The 21,480-nt window shown below is 37.1% G+C and overlaps 1 protein-coding gene across 1 annotated transcript in view; it reads right to left on the bottom strand.

The window, feature by feature from the left end:
- The window catches only part of VPS13C (vacuolar protein sorting 13 homolog C), a 76,109-nt gene that overhangs the window by 9,197 nt on the left and 45,432 nt on the right, over positions 1-21,480 (bottom strand). Inside the window, exons 55-81 of the mRNA XM_062501698.1 lie at positions 21,077-21,166; positions 20,505-20,660; positions 19,184-19,442; positions 18,223-18,380; positions 17,674-17,795; positions 17,130-17,424; positions 15,386-15,775; positions 14,597-14,701; positions 13,883-14,047; positions 13,410-13,538; positions 12,710-12,843; positions 12,336-12,462; positions 11,165-11,400; positions 10,694-10,844; positions 9,490-9,630; positions 8,375-8,456; positions 8,216-8,285; positions 7,676-7,787; positions 7,239-7,352; positions 6,657-6,793; positions 6,277-6,358; positions 5,950-6,063; positions 5,634-5,709; positions 5,320-5,483; positions 4,753-4,798; positions 3,622-3,745; positions 2,863-2,977 (exon numbers count right to left, since the gene is read on the bottom strand). Of these exons, the coding sequence (XP_062357682.1) occupies positions 2,863-2,977; positions 3,622-3,745; positions 4,753-4,798; positions 5,320-5,483; positions 5,634-5,709; positions 5,950-6,063; positions 6,277-6,358; positions 6,657-6,793; positions 7,239-7,352; positions 7,676-7,787; positions 8,216-8,285; positions 8,375-8,456; positions 9,490-9,630; positions 10,694-10,844; positions 11,165-11,400; positions 12,336-12,462; positions 12,710-12,843; positions 13,410-13,538; positions 13,883-14,047; positions 14,597-14,701; positions 15,386-15,775; positions 17,130-17,424; positions 17,674-17,795; positions 18,223-18,380; positions 19,184-19,442; positions 20,505-20,660; positions 21,077-21,166 (3,894 nt within the window). The remainder of the gene's footprint in view (positions 1-2,862; positions 2,978-3,621; positions 3,746-4,752; positions 4,799-5,319; positions 5,484-5,633; positions 5,710-5,949; positions 6,064-6,276; positions 6,359-6,656; positions 6,794-7,238; positions 7,353-7,675; positions 7,788-8,215; positions 8,286-8,374; positions 8,457-9,489; positions 9,631-10,693; positions 10,845-11,164; positions 11,401-12,335; positions 12,463-12,709; positions 12,844-13,409; positions 13,539-13,882; positions 14,048-14,596; positions 14,702-15,385; positions 15,776-17,129; positions 17,425-17,673; positions 17,796-18,222; positions 18,381-19,183; positions 19,443-20,504; positions 20,661-21,076; positions 21,167-21,480) is intronic.

The following is a 21,480-nucleotide window of genomic DNA, read 5'->3' as shown; positions in this document are numbered from 1 at the left end:
CACCACGATTAAAACATCTGAGAACTGATTCCCTGGAAGACAATTCTCCCAAAGCTGCCCTATCTGCCCTTCGAGTTCTCCGGCTATGCAGCGCGTTTCTGTTGAACGAAACGCGCCGTGTCCAACCCAGCCTCGCTCCGCGGGCCGAGGTGCAGCCCGCACCACACACCTGGCTTCTCAGGTTTGGAACTGACTCAGCACATCCCCACGCAGCCTACGGACATTAGATCCAGCACTTCTGGGACAAGGAACTGCATAAACAACTTTACACGACTCAACTGATCTACTCCACCTGGCTATGGTCCTCAGTTTGCACCAAAACCCCAACTTTCCTGTGGAAAAGGTACCTTTTCTTTTAAAACCTGGATGTTTTCTCCTCTAAGACAAGCTCTAATGCCTACATTTCACACAAAAGTAATTAAGTAAAACATTTTTCCTTTCAATCACTGGATGATATTGAGGCATCCATTTCTTAAGTTTACGAGGTTTCTACTCTGTGAGCCTGTATTTATTTTAAAGGGACATATGCATTAAATCTAGTTCAAATAGTTGAGAAGGTGTGGGTTCTGGTTAAACTACTTGTAACATAGGATCAAAACTGGACCCAAAAGTAAACAGCACTTGCACCTAGTGTGATTAAATTTGTAAGTGCACATGGAACTGAGTTTCTGACTCATCTTTTTCATTAAATATTTGATTTCATGTAAAGATACTGTCCTGTCTTGCCTTACATTGTTTGCTACCTTACATTAGAAAACAAAGCCTTCCCAACACTGGTCTCTAACACAAAAATGAAGAACAGTTAATTAAACTCTCCTGTATTCCATTAAGTGACTTCTTGAAAGGAACAAACTGTAGAGAGGATTCATTCCTGGATACTGGTTTGGATCCAGTTCTAATCTACACCTTTTAAGAAAAACATAAATACTAGATGTGGAGGAACTGCATAATATCAAATTTTCTGTGTTGATTGTGCCACCTCTTCCTTTTTGCAAAAAACATGTAAAAAACACAGTAAAAAAAACAACTAAACAAAACAAACAAACAAAAAAAACCCTCCAGAAGAAAAAATTTGGCCTGCTTAGTATATCACAACTTAACTTCATTTAATCCTCTAAAAAAAATCATTAATTTTTTAAAAATAATTTTAAATTGACCATTATATTCTAAAAGGCATTACCAGCAAAGATGCTTCTGTTCAATATTTTTTCCCATAATAGGCAAAAAATTTGCTCTGATAACAGGCTGTTAAGCTTAGCTTGCTAATTTAGAAGATGCTGTATTAGTAATGAAATTTATGGCATTGCTTAGTATAGAAATACATATACTTATTTGTATTTGTGTGCATGTAAATGCCTATTAACAGCTGAAAGTTTATACTTGTTTATGTTGAAGAGCAAAGCCCCTGAAGATTCTGTGAATAAAATCCAGAGTCAGCTAAGCTCACTGTATGTTTTAGCTGAGCAAAGTCCATAAAGAACTAATAGTAGTAACTTGAAGGCATAGTGGGTCAGCAGATGTGTAGCTGACGGTCCTACAGCAGTACAGAAAACACAAGCACAAGTTTTCTCAGCATTTCTATGAAAACAATACTTCTAGGTCATGAAATTACCAGTATTTTCCCAGAAGTAAATTCCTTTCACTGTCTCTATTTTAAATTTTGCTCTGCCTCCCTGTCCACAGCCCTACCTCACTAATAAATGAATGAACTCAGGACCTAACCTACCATGATTCTTTTTTCCAAATGCCTTCTGTGGTTGCCATTCATAAGGAGCTAAGCATCCTCAGAAAAATAAATACATAGGAAACAAACCCTCCCTGTCTCCCCATCTGACTCACTCATCTAATCTTGCTGAAGATGGTTATTCAAGTTTGTTTTCTGAGCCTGAACTACATGAAACACCGCTTTATTCAACTGCTACACAGAAAAGATAGAGAAGAAGGGGAGAGGACATGGTAAATGCAATCATGTCCTTTTTATCTAAATACTTTAAGCAGATGAAAAACCATGATAGAAACAGACAAGAAATATGGAAAATGTTTACTCCATTATTCCAGTTCTTGCTGCATGTCAGGAGAGAAGGAGAAAGAAATGTTAGAAATAGAACAGGCAATAAGGATAAAAAGACCATGTACAAGCAAGTAGCAAATACCCAAATTTTTGTTTTAAAGTGTTAATGTAGAGTTATTTTACTGTAACTTTTTAGCAACAGAATAAGCATTTAAAGGTAAGTATTAAGAACACAAAGTCTGAAATACAAATTAACCAGATTCTGACTATCAAGAACTTGAAAACTCATGTTGTTCATCTTCCATGTGTTAGGTACATCCAAATAAGAGAGCAGGCTGAAGGTCCACACAGTGCCTACAGCTATGACAGATTACTATTATGAACAATATAAGGAAAAACTCAAACAGCGATATTTTGAAAATTCATGCAGTTTTTTAAACTGCTGATACAACCAAACAATTCAAGGTCTATAGCTTAGTTGCTTAGTCTGTAAACCAACCTCAGCTTCGTAATAAAGACAAAAATTTGGAACTATCAAAAGGGGTTTTTTCCCCACAAATTTAAATCTTAATCCAAATAATTCTTAACCCTATTACTTCCTTCCAGAGCATGAGAAGTGACTACAGAACATAAAATGGAGAAGACCACATAACAGCAATGCTGCAGTTTCCATTTTGCATTCAGCTTACTCCAAGCACTGGGTCTTCCCTACTATCCAGGCTTGCTTTATGAAATAGGTCAGGGCTAATTTTTACTTCAGCTAATGACTGCTACAGATTGACTGCAACTCAATCCTTTATGGAACCCTGCAGGTTAGAGAATTTTAACTGTGTTTACAATGCAAAACATACCTCAAATAAATCATACCCCTCAGCTTCTACCCTGTTGTAGGGTCGGATGATACCATCTTCACGGATGAGGCGTGGGGGACGGAGATTTGACACTTCTTCAGTTGATTCTGCCACCCTGCCACAGACAATGCAACATTATTCTGGTAAGCTTAATACAATCCTGAGTTTCACCAATACATCTTTAAGAAGTCACCCTTTCACTTGCCACACATCCCACTTACACATCCTGGGTAGCCTGCAGATGTAAACAGTAAAGACACACTGCTAATAATAAGTCAAAAGTAGCATTAGCCAATGAAACAGCTACAGAATAAGATGGAGAAGTTTATTCCCAAATGCAGATAATTTACTAAGGGTTCTCAAGTTTATTAACATGCTATCCAAAGGTCCCATTCAAACACAAGGAGCCCCTGATGTGCACTGCTAATCAAATTTCAGACTGGGAAGTTTTACTTTGAAAATTTAGCAGGGTATTTTTCGCAGTAAATTTAACTAACATTTCTCCTCAGGGGAAGCAGCAAAACAAAAAAACAGATTAGTTACTGTCTACCTGAACTACCACACTGCAACATGTTCTCCAAAGCAGCAATTTCCTCATCATCATAAAATACACTGGTTACAGGCTACTGGACATTTCTCACCTTCATATATCATTCTGCTTTTTGTATTTAACAAATAATCGTGTGGCACTACTGGAGCACTTTACCACCTGGTATCCAACAAAGGGGAAGTTCTTCAAAAGGTCCTCTGGCACTGTACCTTTGAATTCCCTGGAAGGTACTGCTTGCCATATCTACAATGCCTCCTGTCGGGCGGGCTACCACTCCCACAAGCCCCTTTCCAATCCCTTTAAAGAATCCAGCTGCACCTTCTTTTTTGGCCCCTGTAAAAGAATAGAAACAGAAAAACAAATGTTTCCGTGACCTACTTAACTACAGAATTAAACCATTATTGCTAAAGGGAAAGTGTTTTGTACTGGAAACAGCCCACAGCCATTGACTATATAGAGTCCTACTGTACAAAGAGCTGTCTGTGCAAAGTCACCCACTACTTCCTGGTCTGCTCAGACACATCACTGTTCACATAACACCTTGCCAGCCTCTGAAGGGCCCAGGACAGATGTCACCAAGATTCTAACACTTTCAGTCTGGACTATAGGCCAACAGATGAGTGTTTTAATAGGTTGACAGTAATAACAAAATATTCTGAAGACACCAAGATGCACAAGTATGATATAAGTTAACTATTTCTATCTCAAAATTACATGGCTCTGGTGATATATAACTAAGAAAGAACCAAAGGAGTGTTCAGAAAGCATGTGTGGTCACCCACCCAAGAGGCAAGGTCTACATATCAAAGTATCATGCAAAAGCCATAAAATACCACACAGTTTCAATTGACTCCCAACATTTAAATCACTGCAGTCGAAGATAAATAAGAGGCATTTTATCCTGGATATTTCATCATCTATCATTTTCATGAACAGGAACAAATAGTGACTTCAGGCATAAAACCAAATTTGTTTTTTAAGATTTCTCTGACCTTTGGAGTCCCAAAAAACTTTTTCAGCTGGTGATTTTTACTTTATTATTTTCACTATCTTTATTCGGCTTCAGATAATAAATTGGGTACTGCAGCAGGCCTAACAAAATACATCACAAAGACAATGCCTTCTTAACCCATACAAAGGTTTGCAAGGTGGTAAAGCCAATAACAGATATAAAGATATTTGAGGCAATCATTGTGCAAATTCACTTTTGAATAACAAATATAGAAGTCTTGCTATGCCTTAGCATCACCATGCTAGGATCGATATTTCTTAACATTACAAAATAAACTGTAAAGTACTGAGAAACCACTCAAGCAGTGCAGTGCAGCCTTTGTGCTTACCTTCCACTGGTTTAGTGATGATGCCTGTCACACCTCCAACAACACCCTAAAACAAAGATAATTAAGTTTCCTATGAGAAACTAGAATGCTGTCAGTCCAAATGGGCAACCTGTTGTCTCACATCCTTATTTTAATACCTTATAATGGAAAGTTCAGTATCAGAAACACTGTTTGGCTGGGGGTTTTGTTTTTTTTTTTTCTCTTACTTTATATTTTTAAGTAAACTATAACTGAGGGAAAGACTTGAATGACAGAATTGACTGCAAGGTCAAGTAAGGGCCCAGTTACCTTAATTACCTATTTGTTGAATATTAGTTGAATCATTTATAGAATTCACAGAAGAAATTGGTGTTATTTCCCATTCAAGATCCCAAATTCAATTCCTCAGGTTGAACAGAAATTTGACCTCAAACACTACAGCTGATTCACTACACTGAGTCTCCTATAAACCTACTGCCTGTTTGTCTCTTCTGTTTAGTTGATTAACCAACAAAAAAGATACCAAACTTTCTTGCAGGTGTTTTTCAAGCAAGTTGGCACATCAAGCATTCATCTCCAAAACCATACCCTTAACAGGCCTTTTCCTCCTTTGGCCAGGCTCTCCCCAAAGTCTTTGGGCTGCCGACCCATTTCCTCTCTCCTTTTCTGCTGAAATTCTTCATCCAGAGTAATGGCAGCCAAGCCTTTGCCAACAGTACCAGTGATCCTGGACACCATCCCTGCTGCCCCACCTGAGGGAACAGGGCAGAAAGCAAAATTTACTGTGCTTTCACAGCATAAGAGCAGACAACACACAGGAAGCCAGCAAGTTCACAAAGATTTCCCTTCATATTCAGTTTAGATATGATGAATTCACCAAAAAAGAACATTTTGACACATACCCACTGTGTGCCCCAGAAGACTTCTAACACCAATTACAAAGCCTTCAGCAAATTCTTCAGGTCCTTGAACAGCACCCTAAAAATGAAATTTATTAGGAATAGCAGAAAACTACACAATGATGCATCTGTTTCAAGAAAAACTAGCAATTCCTTTACACTGATGCAAGTAAGACCACCTGAATAGGTTATTTCTTTGAAATTCACATTAAAAAATTCCTGTTCAGAGTATGGAATACAGTGACAACAACCTATAACCCTACCAGTTCATTCAATCAGCCTTTTATAAAGACACAGTTAAAGAATCAGGAACTCATACCTGGAATGGCTCATAGAAGAAAGCTTCGACTCCCTCAGACAAACCTCTGATCAAACCAAATGGATTTCCAAGAACATCTAATCCAAGTACAAGAACATACATCTGTTTCAGGAACTAAATGATGAGAGGGAAGAAAAAAGGCAAACAACAAATGCAGAGTTATGAGTGGTTTTCACACATGTCAGAACCTAAGCCTGGTTCATTTCTTAATTTACTACCCAAGTAAGGTATTAGAGTGCCCAACTAAGTGTTTAGTGAAGAAAAATAAAACCTTCTTTAAGACACATACTCAAAATTTTACGCAAAGGCTTGACTAAATAAGCTTACTTGTTCACTATAATGTCTAATAACTCTCATCCTCAGTTGATCTCTCTTGTAGAATTGGTATTTAATTTCAAAGAAAGCAAGTCTGAAAGACAAGTAATCATACATTAGTTAAAGACACCCATCCTCATTCAAATACTTCTCTGCTTTCCTTCACAGAATGCTGAAGACTACTGCCTTTAAAAAGGTCCCAAACCCATCTTCCCTCCATTTCTCCCCTTCCCCTAAGGCTGTACAAACTTATACTAGAGTCAGTCAGCAAAGTTTACCATGGATCCCTTTATTAAGTGTACAGCAGCTTTAGTAAAAAAGAAACCAAATTAAAGATCAAATTAAACAAAAAAAAAAAACCCAAACAAGCAACCCCAACCAATTTTGCTTACTTGAAAATAAGATCATCCACATCTGTTAGAGTAGCTCCAATACTTTTCAACAGCAAATTCAGAGAATGGATGGCTATCATTTCTTCCCCCTTATCTGATGCTTCTCCACCAGAAGCCAGAGACAAACTCAAATGCAACTGTCAAGGCAGAATTAGTAAAACCAAACAAATCAACACTAAAGAAATGCCAAACAAGAGCAGACAGGTCATGTGGTGTACACGTAAACAGATTAGTGATGACAGTTGAGGAAAGCTATCACTTCATCTACTGATGATTTTTTTCCCTTGCTCCAAAAAAAATCTAGCTGCTTCAAGAGAGACATGAGGATAATCCCATGAAAATGCATTTTAATACAATTCATGATCCATTAATTTATTCAATATTTTATCTGGCTTTCAGCATTATTATACCCATTCGTTCTTCCCACTTAGTTATGGTTAAAGGTCCATTTGTACTCACAGGCAACATAAGTTTTCCTACAAAGTATTAAATTCTAGAGAATGCAAAATCCCCACTAGGGATGTATTTACTGTGATGAATTAATTGGATGTTTTATTAACCAATAATCTCTCTATCACATACCTTAATTGGAGAAATATGGAAATGTTCAAAGAAGCTGAGCATTGACAGGTCTGTTAGGGAAGACTCCATTAGCTCAGTGTTAAGTGCATCCACATCTTGCTGGATTAATTTAAACTGGTTCCAATATTTAAAAAAAAAATAAAAAAGGAAGTTAATCTCATCCATATATGCAATACTATTAATCATATCTAAATGTTTTATATATATAAAAATAAACAGTAGAAAATACAATCATAGTTAAATACAGTTAACTAACTACTTAAATATGAGTGTACTAATGAATCCAGGGATAGCAAAAAAAAAAAACCCAAAACAACCCATAACAGACACAAAATTTCTGGGTGATTTTTCCATTTTATATTATATTAATATTCACTTAAATTCCTCTACCACTTATGGTCCCATTACAGTAAAAGTCAGATTCTCTGACACATTACCCTTTGTCTTTCAGCTTCTGGGTCTGTAGATGGAGTGAAAAGTTCACTAAGTGCTCCTAAAAATCCTTGATCAATTTTCAGTGCCATTTCCTGGATAAGAACCATGAAGTACCTAAAATGGGAAAAAAGTGTATACCTGTATAAATTTAACTTAAATATTATTACCTGCTTATCCTACACAAGTGAAGTCTTGCTAGGCAATGTCATATATTAAGATTTACAATCCACCATATCAAATGTCAATTTATAGTTAAGAAGTGCTTACTGGCCAGCACTGCACAGCAAACATGCAACTCTGATACTGTAGTACAAGAAGGAAATATTTCTGATTACTAAGAATTTGCATAACATTCCCTTCACGTTGTCAGTCATTTTCTAAAAGTAAGCTCCTTCTTGAACAATGTTTTTTTTACTGGAGACATTTAAAACTCAATCTGAAGTCAAGAGTGGTTTGGATAGGAGAAAAAACTTCAGAACAAAGCTCCCTTCTAAAATATATTACATCTCTAAAAATAAATTACAGTACACTGTTACACTCACTTGAACTGCAGGACTTGGCTGTATTCATTGAATCTAGTGATGATGCTGATATCAATGAAGGGTTTTGGTTCTAAAGAGAAAAAGATACTTAAAAATAAATTGCCAAGCTCCTACTTTCAAGGCTGAATAAATCTGATACTGCTATAGGCTTTCTCTTACCTGAATCCAAAGCAATCGACTTGGGAGGGGCTACAGGGTGAAACACAACAGGAAACATTGATCCTGGTAATTGATTATCAACCTAAAAAAATATTGCATAATTACAGGAATGTTTTAGAGACATGATAACCAAAACCCAGTTCCCATTTTAGAAGGCTTGAGTAACCTGTTTATAAATTGTGTTCAAGAAGAATGTTCTACTTATTTGGGTAGAAGGAGGAAAGAGCAAAGGGATTACTCTGTTATCATTGTGGAATGTTACTCATTCAGTTATAAAAGGCCAGATGGTTGCAAGTGCTGCACAAGGAATGCTTAAGAGAGGTTCACACCCACATAGACTCATTCACAAGGTCTGCAGCTGATGGCATACATTGACTGTATAGTGAAAACCACCTTCAGGCAAAAGTAAAACCAAAATGAAATATAAAAGGAAAGAGCAAACTTCCCCACCAGCTGGTCAGAAAAAACACCAGGGTCCTCAGTAAAGGACAGCAAATGGAGATGAAGATGGCAATGATGAGGACTCAACATTACTTCCCTCTAGCATTGAACACCTCTCACCAGTACCTGCTAAAGTGCTCTACTGACAAATTTAGCAACACTATTAGTACTGACTGGACTATGCTGATCTGCTGCAAGTGTTGCACATTAATTCAGTGTTAATACTACACGTAACTACCTTATTGCATACTATTTTAGAATATTTAAATACCTGTTCTCTACTTCCCATTAGACGGGAGCTTTTGTATTAAAGGTCTGTAAACCCCTAGATATACTCTGTAGAATAATGTTACACGTCTGTGTAAAATCCACAGTAATCAGATTTTGAAAAAGGTTGAGGTCTGTTTTAAAACACCAAAACACAGATCTTTAGAAACAAACTCTCCATCATAGCATCCTGCTTTACATTAGCACGCAGTTTTGTGGAATTCTTTCCGTACTACTTGCAAAATCCTGGGACTGCAGTCCTGCAATACATTTTCATCAGAGCAGCCCTGCTACTCTTATGCAGCGAGCAAAGCACCACATGCACAACATTTGGAGATACTTCTTCACATAAATGAGAAGAGCCTTGATGTGCCTGTTTTGTTTCAAAACCAGAGGAAGGCTGGTACCTGCAGCCAGTACAGCTGAGCCCGTAAGCTTCTTTGGTGAGGTGACTGCTTGAATTCAACCTGAATTCCTGACAGAAAGTTACGGCGGATGCTGCATCTGACTGGGAGACGCATTTCCATTGGAGAACTACTAAAATTCACCTGCAAATATAAGAAAGCCGAGCTAAGATTCAGTTTAATTTGGGAAACAATAAAATGGTACATTACTAGATAAGAGACTAGCACATGAACTCTGTGGTTTTCCTTATTATCAGATCACAAGGCTACTGAATTTCTCCATCTAATTAACTACAGGGAAAGTAGTGAAAACCACCAGTTAGTCTGACAAGGACATTACACCACAGCTTTAGTTGTCCCAAGCAGGAACCTCTGTGTCATCTAAGTAGCTATTTCTTTATGAGTTATATATTACACTGGCATAATTAAATATATTTCTATGGAGCTGACTACTTTCCCAGCTGATGATATTTCCCCTGATCATGAAACTTTTAAGTTATGAGAAGCAGAAGCATATAGCTCTTCTTCACTGAGAGTGAAATGTAATGATCTATAGACAAAATATTTGATACTACATACTATAAATGCACTAGTGCAATGGTCAAAACTTCAGTATTCAAAGAGCTGAGGGTAGATACACGTTTTTCAAATGAAAGGATGATATAGGAAACAAGCCTGACCATGGTACTATAAAATGGTCTTATTGGACTTAGCCACCTGAATACACTTCTTATGCATGGAATACAGGTATGTACAAATAATGTCTGAACAAGCTCACTTGGATAAGTGGATTAATTTCAAGAGTCCTTGAACACTGCACACTCCTTTACCATATCAAGTAATGGGAAGTGCACCTTATTAAGAAGCTAAAACCAAAATTTCTGCAAAGAATTTAGGGTATATACCACAAATATAGGTTCACACCTAACATGCAGACATCAATAAATGTGTTCTACTACACAAAAGAAAAATTCTTTGAAATTCTTACTTCATAATGTAAGCCTGGATAATACCTCAGTACTGCCTCAGTATCAACAAAAGACAAAAACATTCTACCGTGTAAAATGTGTAACTATTCCAATAAAAATCTTCTCTCTCATTTCTGTTTCTCTTCACACAGCATCTATCCAAACTTAGCAAACAAGAAATCTGTTTTGACAATTGCACTTGTTCTGCAAGCATTTAAACACTGAAACTCAACACATACCTCAGTATTGCTGTCCAGTTTATGCCAACAAGGACCTTGGAAAGCACTCTTGGAGAGATATTTTTGATATGCTTGTTCCAACAGGTTTATTTGCTTTTGATTAAATGGAATCCACTTTTGCCTTGATTTCCGTTCCCAAACAACATTAGAACTGTAAGACAAATAACAAAGTTAACAATTTCAGAGTACTTATACCTTTCTTATGCATGCAAACCATGTAAAATACATTTTTCTAATTTCCCAGGCTCAAAAAACACCATTATGTCTTTTTTTAAGATAAGCTAAAAAAAAGGAGGCAGTTAAATCCTATTGGTTCTAATTCCACAATAGGAGTAAATACAAAACTTTATTTTAATTAAAAATGTTTTAACTTAACTTGAAACATATCCCCTTCAACTTTATTGCTAAAATTATAATACCCTGCCAAATTTTGGTTATTCAAAGGAATATTTACAATTCCATGTGCAATACCTAGTAATTCCTATGTAAGAGATTTCTTTTTTATTTTCATTGTTAACTAGAGAAAGTCCAAGACTATGGATTGACAAGTTTATTTCTTGATCGGGTTGTTCCAGCTCCTCTGCTTGTCGTGCTTTAGAAACCAATGCCACATCATCTGTGAAAAGCAGCACCCGTTGGCGTCCATCCAGGAAAGACACCCAGTGAATTTGAGTATTTGCATTGTAAGGGAACTGGCCACAGTCATCCTGTGTCAGGGGGAAAAAAAAAAAGCATATTGCATGAGAAAATCTCTGACGTTGCTCTATTTTTATAAGCAAGTTTACAGACAAACACAAACTGGAAATCAGTATTTTTCCTGTTTGTTCAGTTCACTGCATTATCCTGACTTGGCTGCACCTTGTACCCTAACACTGGAAATAAGTTGCAGGTTGGAGTATTTTTTCCCCTTTTGTAAACTAAACATCCCAGCAATACTTGTGGTCTAGAATAATACTAGAAATCAATAGGAAACAAAGAGCTTCAGAGCAAAGCAAAAGGTTTGGAATCTTTGTAATGGCAGAAGGCAATAAATAACATACCATGAAACAGCAAAAGTAGACAATTGCTAAGATCTCTGCTCTTCAAAAGCAGATACTCCATACTTTTTAATTTGTAAGGTAAAATTTACATAATTAAAGCCCTTTTCTCAAAAGCCCCAAAGAATCATGAATGTAACCATAATTATATGGTCAGAAATTTGATTTTAAACTAAAACCATTTTTAAATGTGAAAAATTTAACCCAAGGAAGTGTTTATACAGTAAAGCACACTGTAACTGGCTCTGAGTTCAGGTGTATGGATTTAAACCCATTTCCAGAACAACTGAAACTCAAGTTTGCTTTCCTGTACTTTCTTTTACCTAGTAATATTTTTCAGTTTTGTTAACTGTCTGCTACTCAACAGATAAACCAAGCCATCTCTGAAGAATTCATTTTAGTGTAAGGTGCAAGTGGGCAGCTAATTAAAGACAGACACACTGGACTATTGAAACATCTAAAATCTTGCTTCTTGACAGTAGCTATAAGTCTCCTACAGCATGAGACAGATGCAAAGTTACTAAGGAAGCTTTCTCCCAGATAGTTCTAATTTTGGAATAGTCCTAAATTGGTTCAACATTTACTTCTCACCTTATAAAATTTACCTTAAGTAGGTCATGTTCACCAAAACTTTGAGAGTAGCACCAAGTCAATTTTCTCGGTTTGGTTGGATCAGTCCAGGCAAAGAGGCATACTTGCCTTGGTTTCAACTCCATTTCCTCTTGTAATCCACTGCAGGTTAAAAGTAAAAGAGAAAATCACAGCATTCACTGGTTAAAAGCACTGATGGAAGTGGTGCAACAAACCCCAGTACTAAATACTCCACTCCTCCAGCAGTGAGGCATGAAGAGCCTAGGTTATTCAAACCAGACAAGTCCAGCTGTAGGTTCATCAGCTCTTGGTAATGCCCATATGATATCTTGGTGACGTTCAACCAGGATATCCCCTGGTTAAACAAGCAACAGTGTTTCTTTCATACCTCTGCTTATATCTGAGAGAGTCCCACGGAGTATGGTTAACAATCAGAGCTGGGGCAGCCCCCTCATGGTAATCCATGAATCTTATCACAGTGGAATGCTCCGAGACATTCACATCTACCAGCAAGCCACCATTCTGGAGAGGAAGTTTGACAAAGCCCAGTATGTGTTCTATGTATTAATTCAAGTTAGAACTATGATAAGCATTATATCCCAAGACTTTACTGAATATGGTACCTTCATAAACACATTCCCTAATGCTAGCCTAGAGTGAGTTCTGAAATTACAATATTCTTCATTTGAGTCAAATTAATTTAACCATGAACTGTGCATCTCCAACATGTAATAGCTTATCAAGAAATCCTAAAATAGAATGTATTTTTGTTACCTATTTAAACAAACTGAAGGTGTCCTCTGCAAAAAGCCCAGATGTCAGAGGTGCAGTATACCATTGTAACTTAACAGCAATAGAGTGGCTCAGTTTCCTATAAGCTTGTCACAAGTAAATCAACTTGACTACACAACTATGAAAACATTAACACCGCAAACTTGATTCATAACGTTTTTTATGCAACAGAACTGAAAACCATGCAGTGTACCTGTAACTTAAGGCACAAGGTTTTGATCTTGATGATTTCATTGAGTCAAGCTACCATAGGGCTAAAACGAAGAATTAACAACAGATTACACAGTCAGTCTCACCAGTTCTTCCAGCTTCAGAAGAGTACCATTATCCTGAGCTTTAAACAGGAATGGTTTGGATGAGCTTTCAAAGCCAACGACTCTTACACAAAGTTCACCAGTTGAGTTTTCAGGCCAAAATGGAAGACACTGTAAGACAAGAAATACTCATGACTTTAACATTTCATGTATGTTCAACATGGCAACCCAGCAGTAAAACAAAGTGGTTTGTGTGACTATTTCACATGACTTAGTTCTTAACCAAGTATCTCCTGATGAACATATCTACATCTAAGTTACCTAAACTGAAGGACTTGATTAATGTAACAGCATATGCAGCCTTTACTGTTCAAGTTCCCTTGGGATGTGAAATACGCATTTCATGCCACCAGAAGAGACAGCTTCCATAAGAGAACTGCTCTTCCCTTAATTGACACCTAAACACCAGTTGTTTTTCTACAATGATATGAAAAGGAAAAAACATGAAACATTACCTCTGAAGCTGAGATATAATTCCATTTATTAGTCGGGAGAGAACCATTAGGACCAATTTCTCCAACTTCAAGTTCCAGAGATGATTTGTTTGCTATTGTGTAGAACGGAGTGAAGGTAACTATCCTCGTAAGGTTGAAACTGCTCATTCTGATGCTGACCCCAACCTATTGAACAAGGGGAATTTGAGCAAATAATCAATAACAAGCTAAGAAAAAATGTCAGGATGGAAAAAATAGAAAAGTCAACATCAGTGTAACTACAAAGTCTAACATGCAACACTACTGTTCTGTGCACCTGAAGCAAAAGCACCAAACATGCAGCAAAATCAGCAGATTATGCAACACAACTAACACAAGAGTAAACTGACAGGCTTAGTAGTAGTATTTTGCAGTTGCAGCTTTTGTGGGGAAAATCCACCAGAAATTCCTCTAGAGAAATTCATGACAACTTAAAATTACTATTATAATCAGAAAACAGTTGAAGATTACATGAAAGCACAACTCCCCACATCTCTTTGCTCTGCTTAGTTGTGGAAATGTAGTCTTGAATCAGAAGTGCAGATCTAAACACTTGCAAACAATTGTGAACAACTATCTCCACTATGCATCTTCATCACTGTGATTTCAAACAGCTGGGTACCACACATTTGTAAAAAAGAAGCCAAGCCAAAAGAACCCAAAGAGAACTTCATGAAACAATGAGACATCTCTTACCAGGTAGTCCATGTAATTAGCTGAACACCTGACACATCCATAGTTTCCTACAGTATCAAGGGAGAAGCTACTGGACCAAGTGCTAGTCGAAATACAGAGTTGGATCTACACACAAAAGACAACAGGCAAAGTAATTCAGTAAACTCATTTTCATTCTGTAGTTAATGCATTATAGAGTGCAATTATATTACATATAGCAATGTAAAGACAACACTTCCATGCTTTTAACACCTTCCATAAATTAAGACAACCTAAGAATATAGTATCACTATTCATATTCTGATTTATTAATCTGTAATCAAGTTCTGGGAAAGATGTTACAGTAAAGGGTATCAGAGCAGAGTAATCCTCATTGACTCATACTCACAACAGCCCACATAGATAGGAAAAAAAAAAAGACCACAATTTTGTGGTGTTTCACAAACTTGAAGAGATGGAAGGAAATCATCAAATTAACAGTGTTTTCCAACCATTTCTTCAACTACTGTTACGTTTAAAAAGTTAGGTTAAAGGAATGAAGGGCCACTTCAAAAAAACTTCTACTGCAGTACTCTTCACTTGACCAACGTAAACCTCACATCATACCAAAATCAAAAGAAAAGGAACATGCTTAGCACAAAACAGAATATTTACAGTATGCATTTTAAATGTCCAAGTACCAAAGAAAGCAGCAGTCAAATTAAAGCCTCTAGACTGAAAAAACTACATTAAAATATTCCTTATATAAAATGTGTGTGTGTTTTTCCCCTCAGGGCACGGCCTAAAGAGTGCCATCTAAAGTAAGCATACCTTGTTCTTACTAAAGATATTTTTCTTTTTAAAAGAAAACAAGACAATATCTCTGTAGTCTGCTGGATGCTTCACGTGGGTGTCTTCATCTCGGTACTGGAGAACACGGGAAGTCTTGTTGATAATCCAGTAGGGACTGAATACAGACAAGACCATATGGCTCCCAATCCTCCTCGAATGGATGTAAACATCCACTGTCATCTCTGAGGCAGAATGAGATGTGAAGCGCACTGGAAAAAATTCAGGCATCCCATCACAGATTTTAAGATGGCCATTCCAGTCTTTGCCTTGATATTTTAACAACACGAACTCCATTATTTCTCCACTGATTCTTGAATGAAAAACATCTGCAGCACTCCCTTCAGTTAATTCATGGGCTTCTGCGGTTCCCTGTAGCAAAATTAGAGAAGGCAAAGTAAGTTTTCAACACATAAAACTGAGGTGTTCAAGAACCAGCATTTTATTCTCTTGCAGGATGTACATTTCAGATATCTCAGCAACTCATGTCCTAATCTCCAATCACTTTCATTTGGGATTGATCCTGTGAATAATTTGAGATCAACAGCACTTTACCTGCAGAGCAGGACAGACTGCTTAATTCTGGATTTCAGGAGGGCAAACTAGTTCTAATATACCCCCTGTTTCCATTCCCTCCCTCTCTCCTCCATGATTTCCAAAGGATTTTGGCAACGAGTTCTTATTCATGTTCTTACAATACTGGGTGTAACACTGCACTGGACTAGGCTGCAGATGTACAGCCAGGATTTTTCACACTAAAGAACCCCCAAGGCACAAATCTGCTGGTTCTGCCATACTATTTGGTAGCACAACTTTGCTCAGGCAGTAGCATCCAACAACAGTAGCTTTCCTAATTCTTACTGATAAAAGTTTATACTGATAAACAGTATCTTTCACTGTATGGAACAGTGGCCAGGCTTGATTAGCCCAGGGATGTGAAGACAAGAAGCACACACCCCTGTATAGGTACAGACACTTCAGAAATAGATATGAATTACTGGTTTCTTGCTCCTCAGCCAGGACAATGGCACTCTGTTCTACACTGTTACTCCAAGTACTGAAGTACCATGGAGGTGAGGAAAACTGGGAGTAGTGCCATTGGGATGTTGGACAGAAGTGAAGGAAAGATCTAAATGAATGCCACAGCCAGTTATGCAAGTAGGACAAAACAGAACAAACAAGGATGGTGGTTCAAAACGCTCACACCTGTTGTATTTACTAAAATCACTCAGCCTTAATGAAGAAATACTAGATACTGAAAATACTGAACAGACAAGAAAATGGTCTGTGTAGCATCCTTCAAAGATTCTTCCAATTTGTGCAAGTGAGACTTCACAATGGTCATAAGTAAAGAATCAGTGTCAGAATGGAGAGAATTTGCATTTTCTACATAGAAAAAAAAGCTCTCGAATTTACAGATGTTTTCTTTTAGACATCTTGTGAAGCTAAAGACAGCTTGCAAAATACAAACAGAATCTCAGAAGAATATAAAAGAAAAAGACTGATCTGGTACAGGATCCCTGTTAAAGGAGCAAGGCAGAGCTGGCCAGGTACACTCAGATTTAAAACCATCCCTAAAACATCCAGAATCGATTCATTTTCAATAGAAAATACAAAAACCCAACATTCAGCATCTTCCACACCACATTCACCTTTACTTTTAAGTAAATGTATTCTTACTCAAAACCAAGTAAAGTAAAACAAATAGAACCATAAAGTAACTTACCTCAAGTAAATATCTCAAGGAGTATGGTAGAAGATTCCTCACAGTCAGTGTAGGATAAAGGTGGATAATGTAGGCAGGATCCAACTCCTCTACAGAACTTGAAATAAAATTTAGTTCATCAGGTACAGCTGTTGAGCTGATTACTAGAGGCAAGAAACTGGTCTCAGTGGCTGGGCACTGTAACAAGCACTTGACTTCATTGCTCCTGTGTAGCTCTTCCCTCCAGGCAATGTAAGTTGTAGACTCCTTGAACTGACCCTCAAATTTTCCTGTTGGTTGGACATACAGATGGCACCTGTAGGAAAACAGCAGGAATTGTACACCATGGCTTTGCCATGTACTGACACCTAACTTCATCAATTTTGAAGTCATGGCTAACATTCTTAAGTGCTCTGGTAGCACACTAATTACCTAACAAAGATGGCACTTTGGAGTTTTAGTCCAGTCAGGAAGACTTCCACGTGCAAATTAAGGTTTTAAAACGAATGCTGTATTTGTACCTCAGTGTCATAGAGATTGGCCCTACAGAGCAGAGAAAACATACCTGTATGAATGCAAAGGAACATGGAACTCTTCTTCTGGCTTGGATATGCCAATTGGCTTCAGTGACTTGGAGCCTTTTGCCAGTTTATAGATCACAAATGGAATTGAAAAATGGTTCTTGATCTAGAATCAAAATGAGTTAATTTTTCACTACATTTCTATGGTACAAATTTCTAAAGGAAAGGTATCAGTAACAACAAGGAAAACCAACATTAGTAGATTTAACCAAACTCCTCTAGAAAACAGATTTGAGCTGTCTTAAAACATAAGTATATGAGAAAACTCTAAGTCCCATTAATTGAAAAACACACTTAAAATGTCACATAGCATAAAAAGTGTTCCCAGTGCTGAGGATATTAAAAAGCCAAACAGAAAAAGGAAAACCAAAGGAAAAGTCATGTAACAAATAGAACAAAATACTTAGTAACTGGCCTTTAAGTAACATTTTGGAAAAGCATGACCTTGAAAAAAATGCATTAAGGAAGAAAAGGGAGGTGACTCACTGAAGAGCAGGGCTTGCAGGGGTTTGGTTTTGTGGCTGGGTTTTTACCTGCAGAGGGGAGCGCACAGTAATGACCTTATTTCCTTCCACAGCATCGATCTGCACGACAATGGAGTCCAAGTGACCAGCAGCATCTCTGACGTTGTACAGGTGGCGGCCTGGCTTGGCCACGGGAATGCTGAGTGCCTCTTTATATCCCTGAAGTTCTGAACCATAAAAACAGACAAAAGTCTTCATTAGCTATATTAATCACATTACTATTTCCTATCTGAACAGTACTTAAGCTGCTCAAAACTCAGCAACTACCAGGACCAAAATATCCTCTGGCAAAAGCAACTTAAATGGTACTTGAATACCACTGAAGGAAAGCTTTAGGGTCTCAATACTCCTCAACTCCACTAATTTAGAGTACTATTTATACTGCAAGCAGTTATCAAAGGTATTTGTTGGGTGAGTTAATGAACACAGAACAATCTTTGTATCACAGCCAAGTACCTTCATATGGGATGTGATGGAAAGGGAAAAACTCAGATGATTATATAATAGCAGCTATTGTAACCTATTTTCTTAGGAACATTTCCTGGCAAAGCTAAAAACACAGAATCACAACTGGTCTCAAGTAGCTGGGTAACTACAGAAAGCCAAATAAAAGTAGTGATAGGAGAAATGGAAATCCTATTTAACAGGAGCTGAAACACACAGGCCTATGTCACAGGAGTCTCTAAGATGGTCTATCAATGGCTGCACTAGAATGTCTTCCAGGTCTCCCAAGGGGCCAGAAAAAATATCACTCTTTTCACTTTCTGAAAAACTGGAGCAGAGGAATTTTCCATCTTTTCAGGAAGTCCAGTACCTGTTTAGTGGTGTTTTTTTTTAATTGGCATCAATATTCAATTTATTGTGCAATTCCAACACAATGCACTTGACCTGAATTTCTATCCCACTGACTGTAACTCTCATCTTCCTGTGCACAGCCTGTCATAACAAACAGTGGTCCTCAGCACAATACCTAAATTTAAAGAGAAGACAGAGCTTTCCTGTCGGTACAATGCAGACAACCTTCCTTGCTGGAGTGCTTCAAAAACAGAGTATTCCAGTTCCATGCTCTGACCAGTTTCTATTTCATTCATGTTTTCTTTTTCACCCACTATCCGAAAATTTGAGCTAGGAAGCACTTTGAGAGAAACACCCAGAGCATTTTTCACTATGAAAGGTGCTGTCTCTTTAAAGGAATAGCCAAAGGTGGATGCAGTTGCTTCTGAAAATGCCTGTAAATAACAACAAATATAGTATGTCACACAAAAATAGCCAAAATAACATACTTATAAGGGCTTTAAAAGACAGTTCCCAGCAATTACCTATTTAAAGAGGGGAGGAATTATATACATAAAGACCTATGTTTTGTATAGTAGCATTTCAGGCAAGTACAGGTTACTTCCAGGGAATTTAATTCTATTCCGTGATTCATTGCAAATTCATTCATTGTTGATGCTACAATAAGCATTTATGATCCTCACAGGGAATTTTTCTAAATCTTAGGTTGTAAGAGAAACATAAGATCTGGGACACTGAAGTCACAAGGAAACGTAACACGTACAAGCTCCAAATTCAATCAACTTGTACTTACAAACTTTGGTTTGATTACACCAAAGCCACAGTAACTGACTGCCAATACAGACTTACAGTGTAAGCAAATACTTAGAGAACTGCTGTTCATTTAGAATTAAAAAAATAAATAGGCTTAAGTCACATTCTGTAAAAACAGCTTGATTTAGTGACCAAAATATCTTCACCCCAGGAAAAAAAGGAGGGAAAAGCAGCCTCGTCCATTCACAAGCATACCTACCATCACAAGACAAACAGGAGAATAAAGTATTTTTAACATACCAGACATTCTTCTCCTGCAGTTTAAAGGCCAACCCTAAAATGTCAATTTCTGCTTTAATAAAAATGTCATAATAAAAATTTTAATAAAAATGTCAACCCTAAAAGTCAGTTTCTGCTTTAATATTTCAGAAGGAGTATTACAGGAAACAGCTTGTTTATTAGAGCATTTCACGTTCATTTAACCAGCACATCTGACAATTCCTTAAATCCTGCATTGGCACATCTGTTGTTCTAACACAGAATTTACTTCTTTCAAAAGATAACATCACCTTTCTGCTGAGCCTAAAGGAGTCATCTGAGTAAAACTCCTCAGCCCTTCATGGTAACATCTGTCAGAGATGCAAAACAGCTATTGAGTGGCAGCCAATATTTCTTAAAACAAAGAAAATTCAGGATTTCCTACGGAAGCACATAACTGAGCACTTTCTGCCTATGGGGGTTACCTTGGCTAGGTTACTGAAAACAGCAAGACAACATTTGGATATTGTTATATTCATTGTATCCTTTGAAGAGATGTTAATTGCTGTTTGTGGCTCAGGAATAACAATGAAATCATCCCCAGGCAGCAGACTTCTCTCCTGGACAGGGTTAGTCTTCATCTAAAAGAAAAATTCCATCAGGTAATTATAAACCTACAGGTTACCCTCTCCTATGTTAAAACAGGAAAAAACTACTTGACTTACACTTGACAATTTTATAAGCAAATATCTATTTTGCCTTGTAAATCTCAGATGCTTTAAACAAACATGGAAATTTTACACCACCATAGAAGGCAAATTAGTTTCTCTTCTCTGCATGGTTACATGCTTCATTGTGTCCATGCACTGGTAATTCACATTATTAAAAAAAAAAAATCTTTATAGAGATCTTAAGAATGATTTTTTTTCTCATGTAAAATCGCATAGCTCCCTCAAGCAACAGCATTCAAAAGGTCAATGCCCCATAAAGCTTCTAAGAAATTTATAATAGCTGCCTATTCAAACCATTTCACATAGTGTCAAGTATCTTTACACACCTCCAGCTTTAAATTCCATTGCTTCTTTCCTCCTTCAACTCGTTCAATAAGAGGCTCCCACACTGCATAGCTTTCATTGTAATAATGAACCTAAAGAAATAATCAAAATTAAATAAGATATCTAAATACAAAGCAATTATTATGAAAAATATTAATAAGAAAACTATAAATCTTCATTTCATGTTTTGGAGGCCTAGTACTAACTTGCAATGGTTTTAAAAACTAATACACAGAAATGTAATATATCACTTAATTCTCACAAATTACACCATTTTTGAAGAGTTCATTCCCCAGTTGGCTTTGAGAGCAACCAAGCATCCTGGTAATGCCATATCTCTGTAACACTTTCAATTAATATAATCAAGTCTCTTATCCTCTCCCAAATGGTTTGAGAGAATGATTTT

Source organism: Cinclus cinclus, chromosome 13 (genome assembly GCF_963662255.1).
Source record: "Cinclus cinclus chromosome 13, bCinCin1.1, whole genome shotgun sequence".
Taxonomy (NCBI): Eukaryota; Metazoa; Chordata; class Aves; order Passeriformes; family Cinclidae; genus Cinclus; species Cinclus cinclus.
This window is presented reverse-complemented; position numbering and strand designations above follow the sequence as displayed.